This window comes from Ictidomys tridecemlineatus, chromosome 15 (genome assembly GCF_052094955.1).
Source record: "Ictidomys tridecemlineatus isolate mIctTri1 chromosome 15, mIctTri1.hap1, whole genome shotgun sequence".
Taxonomy (NCBI): Eukaryota; Metazoa; Chordata; class Mammalia; order Rodentia; family Sciuridae; genus Ictidomys; species Ictidomys tridecemlineatus.
Genome location: NC_135491.1, coordinates 57551550 through 57569334, shown reverse-complemented (window position 1 = coordinate 57569334; position 17785 = coordinate 57551550). Strand labels below are relative to the sequence as shown.

Sequence of the window (17785 nt, the reverse complement as noted above, 5' to 3'; positions counted from 1 at the left end):
GTGTCCATGAAAAGCTCTAAAGAAATGGCTGGGGACCCCCTGTCCCGTAACCATGGCTACTTGCTACTGCCTGTGGCTTAAGTGACAGCAGTCTTGCTGATGATGGGCTGAAAGTCAGGGCTTCTCTGTTCACTTCCCGGTGTCCAGTGGAGGCTCTGGGGACCCAAGACTGAGCCCCAGCAGTGATTTAGATGGTGGCTGTTTCAGGGCGTGAGAGCCTGTCTGGGTGGGCAGACCTGGGTTTCTGTCTGGCTTGCGCCTTGCAGTAGGTGCCCCCAGAGTCCCCGCACAGGGCCCTGGCCCCTGATTCTAGCCACGAGATGGTCACACACTGCCTCTTAGGCACTCCCAGGGCTGGGAGAGCCGGGAAGTGGATGTGGGTCAAGCCGCAGGGCCGCCCTCCCCAGGGCAGAGGCCGGCAGGTACACTAGCAGGGCCCACAGCCAGCCCTTGCTGCCCAGGGCAGTGGCCCCGGGACGGGCCTCTGCTGGGGTCTGCAGGCGGATCTGCCAAGTCCCTGGCTCTCCCTCCAGCCAAGAGGTGCCATCTGTGCTTCCTCCCTGTGCCTGAGGAGCCTTGCGATGGCCTGGGGAGTGGAATACAGGGACAGTCCCCGACTTCTCAGGCTAGGCTGGAAAAGCCAGGTGGCCTCCACTAACCACACTTGGGACCTCTGCTCTGGGAGCCTCAGGCTGCCATCGAGAAGTCTGGGTGAGGCCAGCTCTTGTGGAGACCAGAGGTGGGGAGAGGGAGGGGCAGAGCAGCAGGAGCAGAGGGGAGGGCAGAGGAGAAGCAGCTTGGGTGTCCATGGTGTCCAGGTGACGCCCAGACTGCTTAGCAGGGGAAGGGTTACGGGGCTCCAGGGGACAGCTGGGAAGGGAGCCATGACTCAGCAGGAGATGAAGCACCTTCTCCTCAGCTGCTCCTCCTCCTGTGTCCCCAGCTCCGCCAAATATCTGACTGGAGTCCACTCCAAGGTGACCACTGCCTGGTGGCTAGCAACCCCAGCCTGGGCAAGGTCATTACCCTGAGCTTTGGAGTTGCCTGAACTTTCATCTGGAGCCTGGGGCAGAGGGGGAAGGGAGGAGCGCGGGGCCGGGGCCTGGGCTGGCCACTGGCTGGCCACAAGGCCTGTCTGGGCAGCTCCTGGACCAGGTTTGGCAGGTGACGGGTGTGCAGGAGCCTCCCTTCCTCATCCCGGTGCTGAAGGGCCAGTGACCACACAGGAAGGGGCTTCTCTGCGGGCGGAGAGCCAGCCTCCTCTCAGGCCCCAGAGGAAACGGCAGCCTCTAAAAATAACCCAGTGCTTGTCACAGGCTCCTTCCCTGGTGTCTAGGCTTCTTTTCTAATCAAATCACCCCAACTCACACAATGAAGCAAACGGTGTCACTGCAGGTCACGGGGACGGACGCAGTGCTGCAGTCAGAGGCCTGAATGAAACTCCCGGGTGAACACAGCAATCGGAGGCTCAGTAAAGCAGGCCGACGGAAGAGCCCAGCTCCCGGCCCTGACGGGAAGCCGGGCTCCTCTCCAAGTCACACTCCTCGCTGATGGCACAGGGGTTCCTTCTCATATGTGCAGAGAAAACAGGAAAAAAGGCCACTGAAGAACCACACAAGCCTGGGAATGTGACCACAAAATCCACCGCACCTGGCAGGCAGATCATTTTAATGTGTTTCAAGAATTGAAATCTCTGTATGGAATTATCAACAAAGAAAAAGGAAGCAACCGAAAAAATCAGTTAAAAAGAGGTAAGACAGGAAAACTTCGAATGTCATAAAATCACAAGTACAAAAGCAACACACGAGGAAACCCCACGATCACGTACCCAACGGACCACTTAATCGGGAAGGGGACTGGCGTGTGACTCCTCACCTCCACCTGCCCGGGGACCCTGCCCCTCCTCCCTGCAGCTGCACCTGCAAGATGGCGTCCAGCCCCTTCCAGGGCCGTTTCTGTTCTCAAAGAAAACTGACAGACTCCACTCACCCCTCTGTCCCTCCACCACCAAAATTAGTGCTCTTTTTCAATCCTTCTAGCTAAGGCAACCAGGGGACAATGTCCTGAGTCTTCCAACCCCCAGAAGCCACCAAAGTCTAACAAAGTATAAAACCAAAAACCAAGAAATGATGTGAGGAGTCGAGGACATGTATAATGAGTGTCACTGTCACGACGTCTTTAATCCTTTATTTATAGGGGTACCAGGGACTGAACCCAGGGGTGTTTAACCACTGAGCCACACCCCCAGACCTTTTATCTTTTATTTTGAGACAGGGTCTCACTGCGTGGCGTAGGGCCTGGCTAAGTCGTTGAGGCTGGCTTTGAACTTGCAATCCTGCCTCCTCCTTCCAAGTCGCTGAGTGGCTGGGATTACAGGTGTGACCACTGTGCTCAGCTGTCATTAGAGGTGAATGGGATGGACCAGGACCCCAGCCACACGTCTGATGGTGAGAAAGGTGACCAGCCGTGGGGTCCCTCTGACACCACTGAGGTAGGAGCTCCAGAAGAGACAGAACCTTGGGAGGGAGTCAGGTGTCTTTGGGAAGATGGGTGCCCTCTGGCTCAGCTGGGACTTAGGACAGTCCTACTTGGAGGCCACGTGGAGACGGAAAGGTGTTAGAGGAAGCCTCACGAGGCAAGTCCTGGCTACTGTTGTGCAGACAAATCAAGGGGCTGCAGGTGGGGACACGACGAACAACCCTGGCAGGCATCTACAAAATGGTTTAGCAATGGAAAATGGAAAAGTATCAAAACAGTTCGAGAACTCTAAAACCAGCTGGCTTGGAGAGGCTAGGGCTGGGAGCCACTGATGTGGGCGGAAGTGCCTTATGTCCAGAGGTTCTTCCTGGACGCAGATGCTCAGAACCCACAGAGACACCAGGAGGTCTGGACCACGGCTGCAGCTTCCCTTGCAGGTCCAGGCCCAAAGCTCTGAGTCCAAGAGCCCATGGGCTACTGCTTGGACTGTGGTCAGCCCAGCCGACATGATGGGGACCCGGGTAAAGAACGAGGGCGGTGGCTCCATGGGGGTCACCAGGGCAGAGGGCACGTTCACTTCCAGTACTAATGCACACACTGACAGGCCCTGCTTGCTTAGGGGTCAGATGCTTGGAAACAGCTGACGTACCAAAAACAGAGCAGGTTGCCTCCCACCCCCAAAGTGAACACCCCTAGAGCGTCTGGAGTCCCTGCTAAGACTCCTGAGGTTGCCTTACCATTAAGGGGAGGTAGAGGGCACTCAGAATACAAATACACACCTGAGGTTCTTCCTGATGGAGGCCGCGGGGACCTGCCTGCAGACTTACTAAGATGGCAGAAGGTGAACATCGCGGGCTGAGGCCAGTAAGTAAGAGTTGAGCTTCTACTCTAGGTACCTTCTGCAAACTTCCTGCGTCAGCCTCCCGATTAGCTGGGACTAGGGGCGACAGGGCGCCTGCAATCTGCACTGTCAGCAACGGAGCGACCACTGTGAACACCAGTGTCCTCCAGCTCTTCACTGTCCTCTGTGGTCGCAACACGTGTCTTAAGCAAACAGGGTTAGGACCAAATACAACTCTCACACAGTTAAAACCCCGACTGTTTAAAATGAGGAAGATCAAGACCCATTGAATAAGAGCCTACTACGATTATTTGGAAAGATCAAGATAAAAACAAAGTCCAGATGTTCTCAAAGCTCCACACAGCCTGACGCCTGCACAGTGACCACAGAAGGGCAGCTGTGCATGTCACTCATCTCAAGATTGGTTTGAGACCACGCTATCCCCACTGCAGGTTAAAAGGCCACCTGCTTACACATAGTTCCAAGCTCTGTCCCCCAACTTAAAAAAACAGGGGACAAAAACCTGGCCCTGAGCCTTTTCTGTCGAGCACAAAAGCCCAGCACAGGGTAGCTGCCGCCAACTCTGTAGTCAACCCAGGACAACATTTACCTGTCAGTCCTCCACCTGTGGAATGCTCTTGGCATCAGTAACGTCATCATCCACTCCATGAAAATGACAAACGACATCAACCACATCAAGAGGGACGGCACAGATGCAAAGTGCAGGACATGGTATGTAAGCATGGGGCACAAGAAAGCCAGGGCCAGCATGTCACCTTACCCTAGCATCAAAAACTTAACAGCTGGCTTAGGCTGACCCTAGTGGCTCTCCCCTCCCCAAGGTCAAAGCCATCTGCTGTCCAAACCACTCAGAACTTCCAGCACGCTGTCCCCAGACTGACTCCATTCTCTAGAGCCGCCTCCTCTTTGTTCATGACCTGGGCTGAGCGGGGAGGGAGGAGTCTGGGCAATGAAACCCTTCCTGAGAGGCAGAGGCGAGTCTCAGTCACAGGTTAGTGGTTAATGAGGGACTTCTCAGGGCCTTTAGCACACTGCAGTACCAAGCTCCAGAGCGCAGCCTGCTGGTGTGCGGGGTTCCTGGCAGGACCTCCCTACAGCTGCAGGACTTCCACGAGTACCTAGCTCGCTCTGCGGCCTGCGTGCTACCAGCAGCGAGGCAGCGACAGCACTGGTTTGGCTTCCCAGGTTCATGTCCCCCTCCTGGACCACAACAGGAACAGGGCGATGGGAACTACAGGAAACCCTGGGGGAGAGCAAGGGGTGAAAACGGAAGTGCACCGAGACGCTCCGCTCCCGCATCAGTGTCAACAGTGAGCTTCTGCATCCCGGTCTCAGATCCTGGCCTTCCTGGCTCAGGGTCAAAACCATCGCACTCCTGGCCTCGAGTGGCGCTTTGTGTCACATGCCGGCTGGGCTGCAGTCTGACAGCTCTGAGGGCACACCTCCGAGACTGTTCTAGAAACCACATCTAGGAGAAGCCATCTAGGAGAAGCCATCTAGGAGAAGCCAAGGGCACCAACAGCTCTCACAGACAGAGGCCCTCCCATCTCACCTGCCGGCTAAGGTTCGCGGGCACAGATGGAGATCTGCTAAAGGACCTGCCCGGCAGGCAAAGCCACACAGTGGCAGGCAACCAGGGCCAGCACCATGTCACCTGAGCTGAGGGGGGCACTCAACCACCCCGGGAACCCACGAGTTTGTGTGTTCTGCTCCCAACGGCTCCTCAAAAGCTACAGCCATTGCAAACAACTGCAGGTCCTACAAAGTTCACTCTTCTTCCTGAGAAATGTAGATTTTCCTACAGTAATGTTAGGGACGTAAGGGTGAAAAGCCACAAATCACAGGATGACACATTTCCCCTTTCTTTCTTGGTCACCTGTGACTTTCTAGAATGCAGAGGTCGCCAGCCAGGAAAAGCTGTGACAGAAGCCCAGAAGAAAAGGTCTGCAGCAGGAAGTCCCCACCCCCGCCTGACTCTCAGGGCACAGTGGTACCCTTGGCCAATCACTGGCCTGGTGGGCCTGCGTTCTCAATGACGCACACATGCTTGACCTGGCCAGCGACTGCTGGCCATGGCCAATGCTCACAATTCAAAGGCCGGTTACAATGGTCCTGGTAGTTTTGGAGCTGATAATTCTGAGGAAGGCCCTGGAATCTGTATTTTTAAAAGACGGGCCAGGTTTGCTTAGACTAGGTGGTCTGAAATACCCCTGTAAGGCCCGCGTCTCTCCACGTTTCTGTGTATTCTGTGTGCTGGTGCTCCCGGGCGAAGGTCAAGGGGACTCGTGGGGACTCCCTGGGAAGAAGGCCTGCACAGATCCAAGGGATGGTCTCTGCCTGGGCCCAGGTTAATTACTCAGGCAAGATAATGCGTCAAGTGATATACCATGTTTAATTGGTTATGATACCATAGAAATACCAAGAATCATAAAAGTAAAAAAGCTGCCAAGAGCACGTAACGTTTCCAGAGGGCTAAGGGGTGGCCACTGCCTACTGCTCCGGCCACAGGGCCAGGAGCGAGCGGCAGCGCTGGCGCTGCCCTACTGCCGCTTGCCCTTGCCCTTCTTCTTCCTGTCCTCCAGCTGCGGCTTCAGGGCGCAGACGCAGGCCGACACGCCGGCGATGGCCTTGGGCAGGTCGGGGCCGCGGCTCCACTGGTTGGCGTCGCGGTCGTAGACCTGCACGGTCTTGGAGAAGGCCGTGTTCTCCCAGCTGTAGCCGCCCAGGATGTAGATGCGGCCCTCCCACACGGCCACCCCCGACTCGCTGTTGGCGTGCAGCAGGGGCGCCACGCGGGTCCACTGGTTGCACTGCGGGCTGTAGGCCTCCACACCCAGCACATCAAAGCGCTCCATGGACTCGACGTTGTCGTCGCTGCCCCCGATGGAGTAGATGCTGTCCCCCAGGCTGCACATGCTGTGCCAGCCGCGCGCCGTGGTCATGGGCCGCCGCTCCTCCCATACATCCGTGCGGCGGTCGTAGCACAGCAGGTTTTTGCGGTAGGGGCCGATCTGGTAGTCGTGGCCCCCTGAGATGTACACAAAGTCCTTGTAGATGGTGCCTGCGTGGCCGTAGGTGAACCTGCAAGACGGAGCAGAGACGGTGCTCAGTGCTGCGCCAGCTTGCTGCACAATGGCCTCGGCTGCGGGCGCCCCGGGGCCTCTGCCCATCAGGAGTCGTAGGGTGGAAGGACGCACAGGGAACAGGCACCAGCACACCCTCCTAGGTGCTGCTTTACTGAGAAAAGGACCCAACAGACCAGACCACAAAACAATGAAGCCCCAGTGCGGCCACCAAAATAAACAGCCAGAGGACAGGACGGTGAGACTCCAGATAGGGTGATGGCAGGAGCCTGACAGGCAGAGAGTGCCGGCGGAGCTCACAGCATGGGCCCAGGGTGGCAGAGTGGCCAGCAGGGTCCTACGCTGAGGTGGGCTGGGGCTCAAGAGGCCCCATCCTACCAACAAGGACACACGAGAGATGAGTCGGTGGGGCCAGCCGGGGACACACTGGCACTGCCGCGTCATGGACTGCTCAGCCCTGGGCTGCAGTGCTTAGGAATAATGGTCCTCGCAGTGTCCAGTGCACAGCCGGTGCTGGCTGGCCGGGACTGTGGGGACAACAGACTGAACACATTCTAGGCTCCACTTCTCCACCTGGAAATGGGTTGGTGAAGTACCTCAGCTTGGGGATGGCCCAGGGTAGGCTGGCCTGTCCTGTCCTGTCACCCAGAGAAGGTGACAAGTCACATGCAGCACCTGGCCCTGAGTTAGGAAGAGCAGTCCTGGCCACTGTGACAGCTGCAGGGGCCAGCCACTTACTATCGGTCAGCAGTGCCCGCCATTACTGTGCTGGCCTCAGGATCCTCCAGGTGCAAGAGGCCGTCTACGAGTGGAAGGGTTGGGACTCGCGCCTGGCATGACTCCTGGCGCCAGCTACACTTGCCCACACCCTTGCTAACCCTCGGGACAAGGTCCCCGAGGTGCCTGGGCTGCTCACCTGGACAGCTCCTGCCCACTGGGTGCGCCTGAAGGATCACCAGCAGAATCTCCGCCCCCCACCCCATTGGGCAGGGTTCACCGCCGGCCCCCTCTGCTGCAGTGAGGAGGACAAGACCGAGAGGGCGAAGGCCCCGCCCTCAGAGCTCAGTGGGGCCTCCCAGTAAATCCCCCGCCGGTGACTCAAGACTCCCGGGGTCAGGCACCACATGGACCTGGAAAGGGTGACGCTTATCTAGGCAGCGCAGAGGACGCTCACTGACAATCCAGAACTAGAGCCAGGTTCCCGCACCCTGGACCCCTGGTGGCTACCCACTGCTCCCCATAAGCCAGATTTCCCCCAGAATTGGAGGCCAGAATACCCCCAAAGTGAGCAGACTAAACGTTGTTCTCCCTGAAGTCACGCTGGAAGAGGAGGCCTCAGGACCCAGTCACCTTGGCAAGCCGGCCACGTAGGACCAAGAGTCAGTCTTGGGGCTGTAGGTCTCCACCGAAGAGAGAGCTCCATTCTCATTCCGGCCACCAACAGCCAACAGCATGTCCCCGATGGAGGCAAGGTAGAAGTCCACGCGCCGCTGGTTCATGGAGGCCACCTGTGGAAGCGACACACCTGTACCTTCCCTTGCCTCAATGCCGGTCAGTGTCATTATCTAGCACTGTGCTCTCCAACTATGTCTACGGAGTGCTCAGCCCAGGAGGTGTGATGTGGCCAGTGAGCCGGGGGGCAAGAAGAGGTCTTTTGGTGAGACTTTCAGAGCCCCTGGATCTCAAGACACTGAGAACCTCAGGAAGGGGACCCTCGGTTTCCCAAACCTGTCTGGCCACGTGGTCGACCTCGTGGACTGGGACTCAGAGGAGCAGAGCAGGTAGTCTGGTGAGCGGGTTTCTGACACGAGAAATCGCCTGCCCCCGGCACTCTCCATCAGGAGTCTTTAAAACACTAATGCTGCTTGCCGTCCATGTTAAAGGAAGAAAGTAGCACTTGACAGGACATCGAAAAGTGGAAGACCTGACCTTTCCTGTTTTTTTTTTTTTAAGCAATTTCGCAGAACACGGGACTGAATGTGGTCCTGCAGACGAGACACCCCCGCCGCTGTTACAGTCTCTGAGCTGCTTCCAAAGCTGCAGCCTCCCTCCAGTGGTATGGCTTCGCCCTGGGTTTCAGATTTTTGTGTGTGTGGTGCTGGGAACTGAGCCCAGGGCATTGAGCATGGGAGGCAAGCACTCTACCAACTGAGCTATATTCCCAGCCCAGATTTTTTTTTTCCCGGATACTGGAGACTGAACCCACGGCTTAGCACATGCTAAACAAATGTTCTACTGAACTATGTCTTTTAAAAAATGTTTACTTTTAGATAGAATCCAAGTTGCCTGGGCAGCCTCAAACTTGCCATCCCCCTGCCTCAGCCTCCCTCATGGCTGGGACTATAGGCACGCTCTGCCACACCTGGCTTGGTTTTAAGACTTTTGAGAATAAAATCAAAAGGATATCTTGAATCCATTCTGAGTGTTAAAGCTCAGAAAGACACAGAGTTAAGAAGTAATACAGAGGTGTGAGTATAAAGATGGACAAAGATTTTAATGGGCAATGGTCAAGAAAAGGCACATCCCGGACCACCTGAGCCAGATGCATGCCAATCAATGCAGGCCACACCCCCTTGCCTGGAAGGCCACATGCACTTCCAGAGGGGAAATGTGGGATTGGGAGAGGGGGAGGAACGGGCCTGGAATCCCAGCCACACTGTGGCCAGGTGGGAGCGCAATCTCAGGTGTGCACCTGGGTTCACACTCCTCCCTGATCCTGCCTTGATACCTGCCAAAGGGCCAGGTATGGGCTTTGTGGACTCCTTAAAGCTGCTCCCAAATGTTTCCGAAAGAGGAGCCTGGTGGAGGCTGAGACTCAGGGAGCGTGTCGGAAGCAGCAGCTGGTAGTGAGGTGCCTCATGTGGCCATTTACACTTAAACGTAAATTGGTTAGAACTAAGTAAAATTGAAAATTTGGTTCTTCGCTTGCCCTGGTCACAACCCAGGCACTCAACTGCTGCATGGGGCTGGGGCCTCATGCAGCTTGACATGGGATGTGGCACGGGGCAGAGAGTCCCCGGACAGCCCTCGTTCTCCCCAGGGGGCACGGGTGGGAAGGGTGGGAGCCATAGCTCATCTCTTTATTGTCACACCTCGTTCAGGAGCAGGACTGTGGCCAAGGCCCGGAGAGAAAGGAAGTCAAGACTAGGTTAGGGCAAAGAAAAGAGGCCTCAAGAGAAAAGAAATAATCTGGCTTTAATCTCACCTTGATCCACTGTTTACAGCGGGGGTCATACCTATAAAGGAGGTTGGAGGCTGCGTCCCCTCCGTTGTCTCTCGAGAAGCTGCCGCCCGCGATGAAGATGAAGCCCCCCAGCACGGCGACGCAGTGGTGGCTCCGCCGGGCCGGCAGGGGCGTTTCCTTGACCCACTGCTCGCTCTTGGCGTCCAGGTAGCAGGTGTCATCGCTGAGCTCCAGACACCGCTCAGAGACCTCACCGCCCACAAACAGGAGGCGCTCCTCGTCCGTGCGCAGGGCTGTGCGCTTGGTCTGCAGGACGGGCTGGGCGGCCAGGCTGTTGTGGTAGTGCACGGCCTCCTCGATGAAGCCCTCGCAGTCGGCCTCGCGGGGCAGCAGCGAGCACACGGCCGGCTTGACGCGGTGCAGCAGGTCGTTCTTGGGGATGAGCGGGAAGTGGATGTTCTCCAGCACCCGGTAGGCGTGTGCCTCGCGCTCGGGCTGCTGCGTCAGCCACTGCAGGGCCGCCTGCAGCAGGTCGTGCTCGCACTCCCGCTGCACCTGGCTGCTGCTCAGGTACACACACAGCTTCTGCATGGAGACGTTCTGCAGGAAGTCGGGCGTGAAGGACAGTGTGCCGAAGTGGCTCAGGATGAAGCCATCGATGAAGGCGTCCAGCCGCTTGAGGCTGTAGATGGAGGCCAGCTCCTGCAGGTACAGGTAGTTGTCCTCGCTCACCTCCTGCTCCAGGTACTCGCAGCAGAAGTCCACCACTGTCCAGATCTGCAGCAGGTGTGCCGTCTCCAGGATGTAGTCGATGTTGCCGCCGTCCAGCGCCAGCTCCCCGCTGTACAGGAAGTCCACCACGGCCTTGAGCCCGATGTAGGAGGCGCCGATCAGCTCCACCTCCTTCTGGAAGGCCTCCCGCATGCCCAGCGTGAACATGGAGTTGAAGTAGTCGCTGCACACGGCCAGCAGGTTACGGTGGGCTGGCACGCGCTGCTCATCCGCCACCAGGACCACGTCACAGAAGAGGCCGCGGAGCCGCTGCTCGTTCAGCCGCTGCAGCACCGTGGAGGAGTGGTCGGCCCAGCGGTACACCTGTGGAGGAGGGCCGGTCAGGGGGTGGCTCAACCCACCCAGCAGTTGCGACCTGCCCCAGAGGGAGAGGAATGAGGGACCACAGAGGGCCTCTGTGTGTCTGTCCATCCTTTCTCCTATTTTTTATAATTTCTAAAAACTTTCTGGCTTTCTCTCCCCCATTTTCTTCTTTTTTCTTTGTACTGAAAATTGAGCCCAGGGGCCCTCAACCACTGAGCCACCTCCCCAGCCCTATTTTGTATTTTATTTAGAGACAGGGTCTCACTGAGGTGCTCAGTGCCAAGTAGTTGCCGAGGCCGGCTTTCAACTCGCCATCCTCCTGGCTCAGCCTCCCGAGCCACTGGGATTACAGGCGTGTGCCACTGTGCCCGGCATTCTTCCTTCTTTTTAAATAGAGTGCTAGAAGCTCCTTTCTGTTCCCTTCCTTCTCTCTCTCCCTTCCCTGCTTCCAGGTCATGACAAAGGACGGGAAGGTGCTGCCATATTAGAGGGCAGCTGTGCACAAAGCCCTGAAGTCAGCTGGGAACTGGTTTGAACCTAGCTCTGCTGCTCACTGGGTTCTTGGGTTAAGCCGGGGAACTTGAGGCTCCACCTTCTGGTCTGGCAATGAGGACCAGGGTGTTATCACCCAGGTTTGGGGAGGAAGGGAGATAGAAGAGGGCAAAGTGCTGACCCAGCAATGCCTGAGCAGTGCCCACCATGAGGCTGTCAACTCCTACCGAGGTTATGGTAATCTGCTGACCGACAGCTTCCCACTTCACACACGGTGTCTGGCACACGGTCATGCCAGAGCGTGGCTCCCACTTTCACGCTTCCACCCAGGGAGGTGGCTGGCCTCCTGCCCACCACTAGGTGCTCTGGGGTCCTCCTGGGAAGTGTAGTCCACACCCCACTCCAGGTTAAAGGACTACTAGCATGCAGGCGCGGATCCGTCTTTCCCTGGGGCTCAGGATGTGCTCTGCTGTGTTATGCACCAGACGTCCTCTCCTCTGAGCATCACAAACCACCCTACAACCCCCCTTTTCCAGGTGAGGGAGGTGGATACCACAAAACCTGCCCAGATCCCACAGGGACTGAGCAGTGGCACTGAGACTTGAACCTGGACCTGACTTCATCAGCTTTAATTACCACACTATCCTGGAAGTAATCCATTTAACATGAATGATCCCAATCGATCGGTTTGATCAATTCAAGCTGGCAGACATGAGAATGCCAAGCGCCCGCCACAGGCTCTTGAGGACACAACCATCCGTCAAATCTAGACCAGATTCTGAGACCTTGCAGGACTGACCCACCTTATTTTAGGGATACTGTACACACACTGCTTTATTTACTCACCACACACACACAAAGGGCAAGAAAAATTCAATGTAGGGAGAAACAGGCCATCAAAAAAAATATCATACAGTAGCTGATCTACTCAAGGGGGACTAAGGAAAGAACTGGCTAGTAGTGATCCTGAGAAGGGGAGCACGCAGCTGTACAGAGGAGGGCACCAGACTGCGGGTCTGCAAGGTGCTGGTGCTGCGTGCTTGGCACACGCGAGGCCCATCTCAACGTGTCCAGCAATGGTGCGTTTCCTTTTCTTCCCTTTCAAGTCTGCTCTTACTGCTGCTGTAATTAGAAGCCATGGTTTCCTGTGGTCATTCTGCGTCTGGCCAAGTGCAGCATCAATCACCCTGTTGACGTCCCAGAGCAGAGAGTGTCCTCACAACCTGCTGAGGGTGCGCAGAGACACGACCTGAGGCTCCCTCCCCGCAGCCCAGAGGGCCAGGCTCTCTGCTCCTCTACGGAGGGCTCAGGGGTGGCTGTTTATCTGGCTGCTTACAGAGAGAGGCAAGCTGGCCTAGTTTTGGCTTCTAATTAAGCAGGAATGTCTGGGCTCCCACAGACACTGGCCTGGGGCCCTTATAGATGGCAGGAAGGAAATTAGGAAGCACTACAATAGCAGGTGACTGAGTGAGGCAAAGCCTTGGCATCCAAGAGAAGCAAGTAAGGGGCGCAGGGGGCGCCCAGCCCACAGCTCTCAAGTGGTGAGGGGGTGGGACCTAGCACTCAGATGGGCACACACAAGCCAGCTGTGGTGCGACAGGGATACAGCCTGGGGGGCAGGCACAGCTGCAAGGGGACCATCTGCCGCAGCGGAGTGGTGGTGCAGGGGAGAGGTGCATGGGTTAGCCTGTGCCTAGCATTTCAGCTGCACAGATGACTTTACACACACACACACACACACACACACACACGTCCCTAGTTTCAAAGAGCAGAATTCTGGCATTTCGGTAATTTAGAAGTTCTAACTCTCCTTGCTGTACTGGTCTTTACCCCTCTTGGTGCATCACTGCACTTGAGGTCAGATGATGGAAGAGACCAGGTGGTTGGGCCAATGATCTAGAGGATGCAGCAGGTGTGAGGGTGAAGGTCTGCTTCACTGTACACTGTCCCCTCACAGGGTGGCTAAGTGAATAGTGGAGTCACACATAGGCAGAGTCCATGCCAAGCATGAATGACCTGCACCAGCTATTGGCTGCCAGGCTCGCAGGTTTGAGGCTGAGTGGATGCCCCAGACACACGAGAGTGGCCCACTGGGACTTCAGTCAAGTTCAGAGCAGGAGAAACCACAAGCTGAGAACTTGGGAAGCAGCTGAGCTGAGCACCATGGCAGGAAGGGTTTGGACACAGGCTATCTGCCCATCTCAGGGCTGGCTACGTGAATTAAATTAATGTTCATAAATGCAAGGTATGATTTGGCCACTTTCATTTTTTATAAGAAAATTTAGAAATACAATCAACTAAAGAAAAGCGGTTCCTGTCCTGTTCCTGAAAGCTTCCATTCAGAGACTCTGAATCTGACTTTAAAAGACACACATTTCCAGTGCTATCAAACTTAGAAAGCAACACTGTGTCTGCAGCCAAGGTCAGGAACAAAGCCCCTTTGAGCGCAGCGGGCCCTCTGTGCTCATGGACAGAAAGCAGGCATACAGGAGCTTTCTCAGTAAACTCAGGTGGCCACAGGAGACCGTCTCTCAGGGAAGCAACCCCTTCTGCACAGCGCCTTCCCTCCAGTGCCTCTACAGAACCACCTCAACCTTGAGCTGCTCGCCACCTCTTGGGCAATGCAGAATCTCTCCATTTTTTCCCACTAAGAAGCCTTTTAAGAAGTTTGGTCCTAAAGCCCTCCCCAGGAGCTCCACCACCACCCGCACCCTGTCTATTGCCCAAGTGAGGTCTCATGGTTTGCTCTGTATACAAAAAGTAAGTTTTCTGCACCCCAAGAACCAGTTTTCACCCTCACAATGCATAAGCTAAAGCAACCACAAAATTTAATCTCCAAAAGGGAAATTTCAAAAGAGAAGAGGGCATTATTAGTGTTTGTAGCTGGAGACAAGTGCAAATGGGGACTGTGCTGCAAATGAGCACCCTCCATCTTTACCTACAGCAGCTGTGGGGCAGGGACTGCTCTATTCACGGACTGGACCGTGAGCACAGCCCCCAGGTCCTGCCCTCAGACCTTAACTGAGCAGGTCCCAGGTGGGGCCAGGCAGGGCACTTCTACAGACTCTCCCCACTCTCCCTCAGGCTGATTCTGATGGAGCCAGCCTGAGGGGGCTGTGAGCCTAGCCCTGTGGAACACACCCTAGCTCACTCTTGAGGTCCCTGAGAGTCCAGGGCAGGAAAGAGGCCCTGGAACCTCCACATAAGGATCCCAGTGAGGCCCCACCCTAGAGCCAGCAGGCAGGTTCTTCATGTGCCTGTCTCTGGTGGTGCTGAGCCCCACAATGGGACAGAGACCCCACAGTTCCCATCCTATTCTATCTGCATCCTAGCATTAGTACTCAAATAAGCGAGCCGGGTGTGACACAGGAGGGATGCCCCAGGACACCACCCTGGCGAAGGATGACAACGCCACAGTGTGCACACCGTGCCCTCGCACCCTCAGCAGTCTGGCGCTCCGGTGCTCTCTGCCCTTGCCTTATCTACCTTTTTATGGCTGAAACCAACAACAAGTGAGAGTCAGTCAGCACACCACACGTCTTAGGCAATCTGCAGGCACAGACCTTTGAAGATTCGCTGATCTTGTAGGGCCGAGACACTCGCGTCTGCCGGCTTCCCTCCATTGTGAGAGATCGCAGCCCTATAACAAGAACAGGATTTCTGAGTATGCACATGAACTCTAGAAGTCTGGTCCTGAAGCCCTCCCGGGAGCTCCTCCAGGTCATTCATTAATCGCAGGATCTGCTGTAGATACCAAGGACAACAAGTGCAGAACTGTCCCAAGGAGGAACGTGGGAGAGAACAGAGCAATACACAGGACTCTCTGACCAAAGAATCAGGTTGTCAGCATTGTTTAGAACAGTTTTTTTTTTTTTAAGAATTTTTTTTCACAATACCTTTATTCTATTTATTTATTTTTATGTGTTGTTGGGGATTGAACCCAGGACCTCACATGTGCTAGGCAAGCACTTTACCACTGAGTTACAGCCCCAGCCCAGCCTTTAGAATATTTAACCAGGGTTCTTTTGGCATCTAAAATCTGACATGTCAATTAGCCCACTTCCTGCTAATACCCACTTCTTTTTGTTTTGCAGTGCTGGGGATTGAACTCAGGGCCTCATGCATACTTACACAAGCACTCAACCACTGAGTTATGTACATTCCCAGCTCCCACCTGAGACTTCAGTCTCAACTAGGGGCTTTTAGATCAGGATTATAATGATAATAGTTATCATTTCAGAGCCTAGACTATGGCCCTGGAAACAAGCCACAGGACTTCCATGTGCTACCTTATATTGAACTCCTTCAATACTTGATCAGGTGAATGTCACATCTTGCAGATAAGAATACTGAGATGTGGTCACACAGCTAACAGCTGACAATCCATCTTCAAATCTAGGCTCTTCTTGGGAGCATACTGAACAAGGCCCAAACCTCTCAAGGATCACAATTTTTTTTTTTTTTTTTTTTTTGGTGGCGCTGGGGATCAAACTGAGGGCCTTGTGCATGTGAGGCAAACACTCTACCAACTGAGCAGTATCCCCAGCAAGGATCACACTTTTGAACATTATGACGAAGTGGAGGATGTGGCACAGTGATGATGAGCATGTATACAGTACATTCTAGACACACACTGTTCTCTGGGCTTTTGTGTCTCTTTGCTTGCTTGGTCCCCATACAGCCCCGAGAGGCCAGCACTGTTATTCTGCTTGGACATGGGGGAAAGAAAGTCCAAGGTAGGAAACCTTGGCTGGGGCCTTTGCCCTATCTTGAACACAAACTCGAGCAAGTGTGTGAACTTCCCTGAACCTGATGGTCAAACTCAGCATGGGCAAGTACACCACAGCATTAAGGTTTTTACCAGTGCTGAAATGCCACACAACTCACTGACAGCCCAGAGCCAGGTTTCAGGAGGACCTTGGAGGATTGGGAGGGCACAAGGAGGAAGAACTAAGTCAACCTTGTGGGAACATGTCACATAGTGGGGCTGAGGGTTTAAGGAGGAATTTTTTTCCTGCTGAGTCTGTAAAAAGAATCAATTTTGTTACCTATTTAGCAGTCTTTGCTAATAAAGAACAATGTGACAAGAAGTCAGCATTATTCTAAGATAAATGGGGACACAGGAGGGGGCTGCCTGTTCCCATGGGAGAAATAAATTCAGGCACATTCCATCCTGTCCAGCTCCTGGGGGACAGGTAAGGAAGGGGCAACTATATCTCTGCACAGCCAGCGAATCTGTGATCATGACAGGCTGTACCCACCCCCGGTCTTCCTGATATTCCGAGGCTGAGAGGCCCAGAGAAGAAAGAAGACCAGCATTCATACAGTGCCTCCTGTATACCCCTGACTTCGTGCCACGTTGGCCCTGTGTGACATCTAAGACACCGGTGCCCAGGTGGCTGAGGGGCTCACCCAAGGTCACAGAGCAGAAAACACAGGATCCTCTCTACACCAACAATCCCCTGGCCCCGACCGCAGGCAGCCAAGCAAGGCTCGGCTTTGCCCTCAAAAGCTGGCAGCTTTCTTTTCTAGGCCAAGATATCTAGAGAGAGTTCCCGGCGCCGGAAGCTCCCTTTTGTCTCCGTGCAAGAGGTTCGGGGCCGTTTCTACCAGCGTGGACGTCGGCGGTCTCGGGGGCTTTTGGGAAGCAGGCGAAGGGTCAAGGCCGTCCGCTCACAGGGCGAAGACCGCGTTCCGTGTGAAAGGTCTTTTCGGTAAACAGGGATCGGAGTCCACGTCCGGGACGGCCGGGTCCCGGGGGAGGCGCAGCGCCGCAGACAGCGCGGCCGGAATGGCGCGGCGCCGGGCAGCACTCACCGTCCGGGTGTCGCCGGCGGGGCCTCGGGGTCGCCTCTGTCGCTCGTTCGGAGCGGGCACCCGCTGGCGGCACCCGCCGCACAACCGCCGCCCGGGCAGGTTCCGACCGGCTGCGAGGAGGTGGAGCCGCGACGCGCGGGGGCCGCGGGCACTCACCTGCGGCCGCGCGGTCGGCGCCCAGGCCGTACCTGTCGCACCTGGGGGCGGCGGCACCTGCCCGCGCCGCGCCCCGCCCGCAGCGCCCCGCAAGAGCGGCGCCGGGACGCCCGCCCTCCGGCCCCGCACGGCGCACGGGCGGCAGCCCGCGGGCGCAGGCCCACCTGGCGGCGCTAGGGCGCGGGCGGCGGCGGGCGCGCGGCGCGGCGGGGCGCGGGCGCGGGAGACCCCGGGCCGGCCCGCGGCGCGGCCATGGCTCCGCCAGGAAGTGCGAGCGGGAGCGCGGCGGCGCAGCCAATGGCGGCGGGCGGGGGACGCAGGGGCGGGGCCTGCGCGAGGGCGGACTGAGCCTGCGCGGCCGGCGGGAGGGAGTGCGCCGGGGCGGCGCCTACTCGGGGCGGGGCCTTCTCGGGGGCGGGGCCTCGCGGGCGGGCGCGGCCTGCGCCGGGCGGGGCCGGGGGAGCTGGGGCTCCTTGGCTGCCCCCAACAGCTGCTTCGCCCGCACTCTCCCGCACTCGCCCGCGGGGCCTACCAGGACCTTCCGCGTCGAAGAATGCCTCCGGTGTGACCACCGGCCTGGAAGCGCCAGGGCACGGTGGGGACGAGGCCTGCAGGTCT

At 56.5% G+C, this 17785-nt stretch overlaps 1 protein-coding gene across 2 annotated transcripts; it reads right to left on the bottom strand.

Moving 5' to 3' along the window:
- Positions 1-5713: 5713 nt before the first annotated feature.
- Klhl36 (kelch like family member 36) lies at positions 5714-17292 on the bottom strand. Of its 2 annotated transcripts, none has more exons than XM_078032760.1 (5): positions 17168-17292; positions 14758-14834; positions 9629-10702; positions 7774-7931; positions 5714-6421 (listed from the first exon to the last, which is right to left on the bottom strand). In XM_078032760.1, the coding sequence occupies exons 2-5, from the start codon at positions 14815-14817 to the stop codon at positions 5881-5883; spliced, it is 1833 nt and encodes a 610-aa protein (XP_077888886.1). In that variant the 5' UTR covers positions 14818-14834; positions 17168-17292; the 3' UTR covers positions 5714-5880. The 2 variants fall into 2 exon arrangements, with proteins under 2 accessions (XP_077888886.1, XP_021589052.1); XM_021733377.2 differs by having other exon boundaries at positions 17012-17264.
- Between the last annotated feature and the right edge of the window lie 493 nt (positions 17293-17785).

Coding starts and splice junctions, on each gene's coding strand:
- Klhl36 (XM_078032760.1), bottom strand. CDS start 14,817: ATGGAGGGAAGCCGGCAGACGCGAGTGTCTCGGCCCTACAAGATCAGC. Junction 10,703..14,757: donor AGATCAGCGAATCTTCAAAG/GTCTGTGCCTGC, acceptor CCTCCTCCACAG/GTGTACCGCTGGGCCGACCA. Junction 7,932..9,628: donor GCTGTAAACAGTGGATCAAG/GTGAGATTAAAG, acceptor TCGCTTCCACAG/GTGGCCTCCATGAACCAGCG.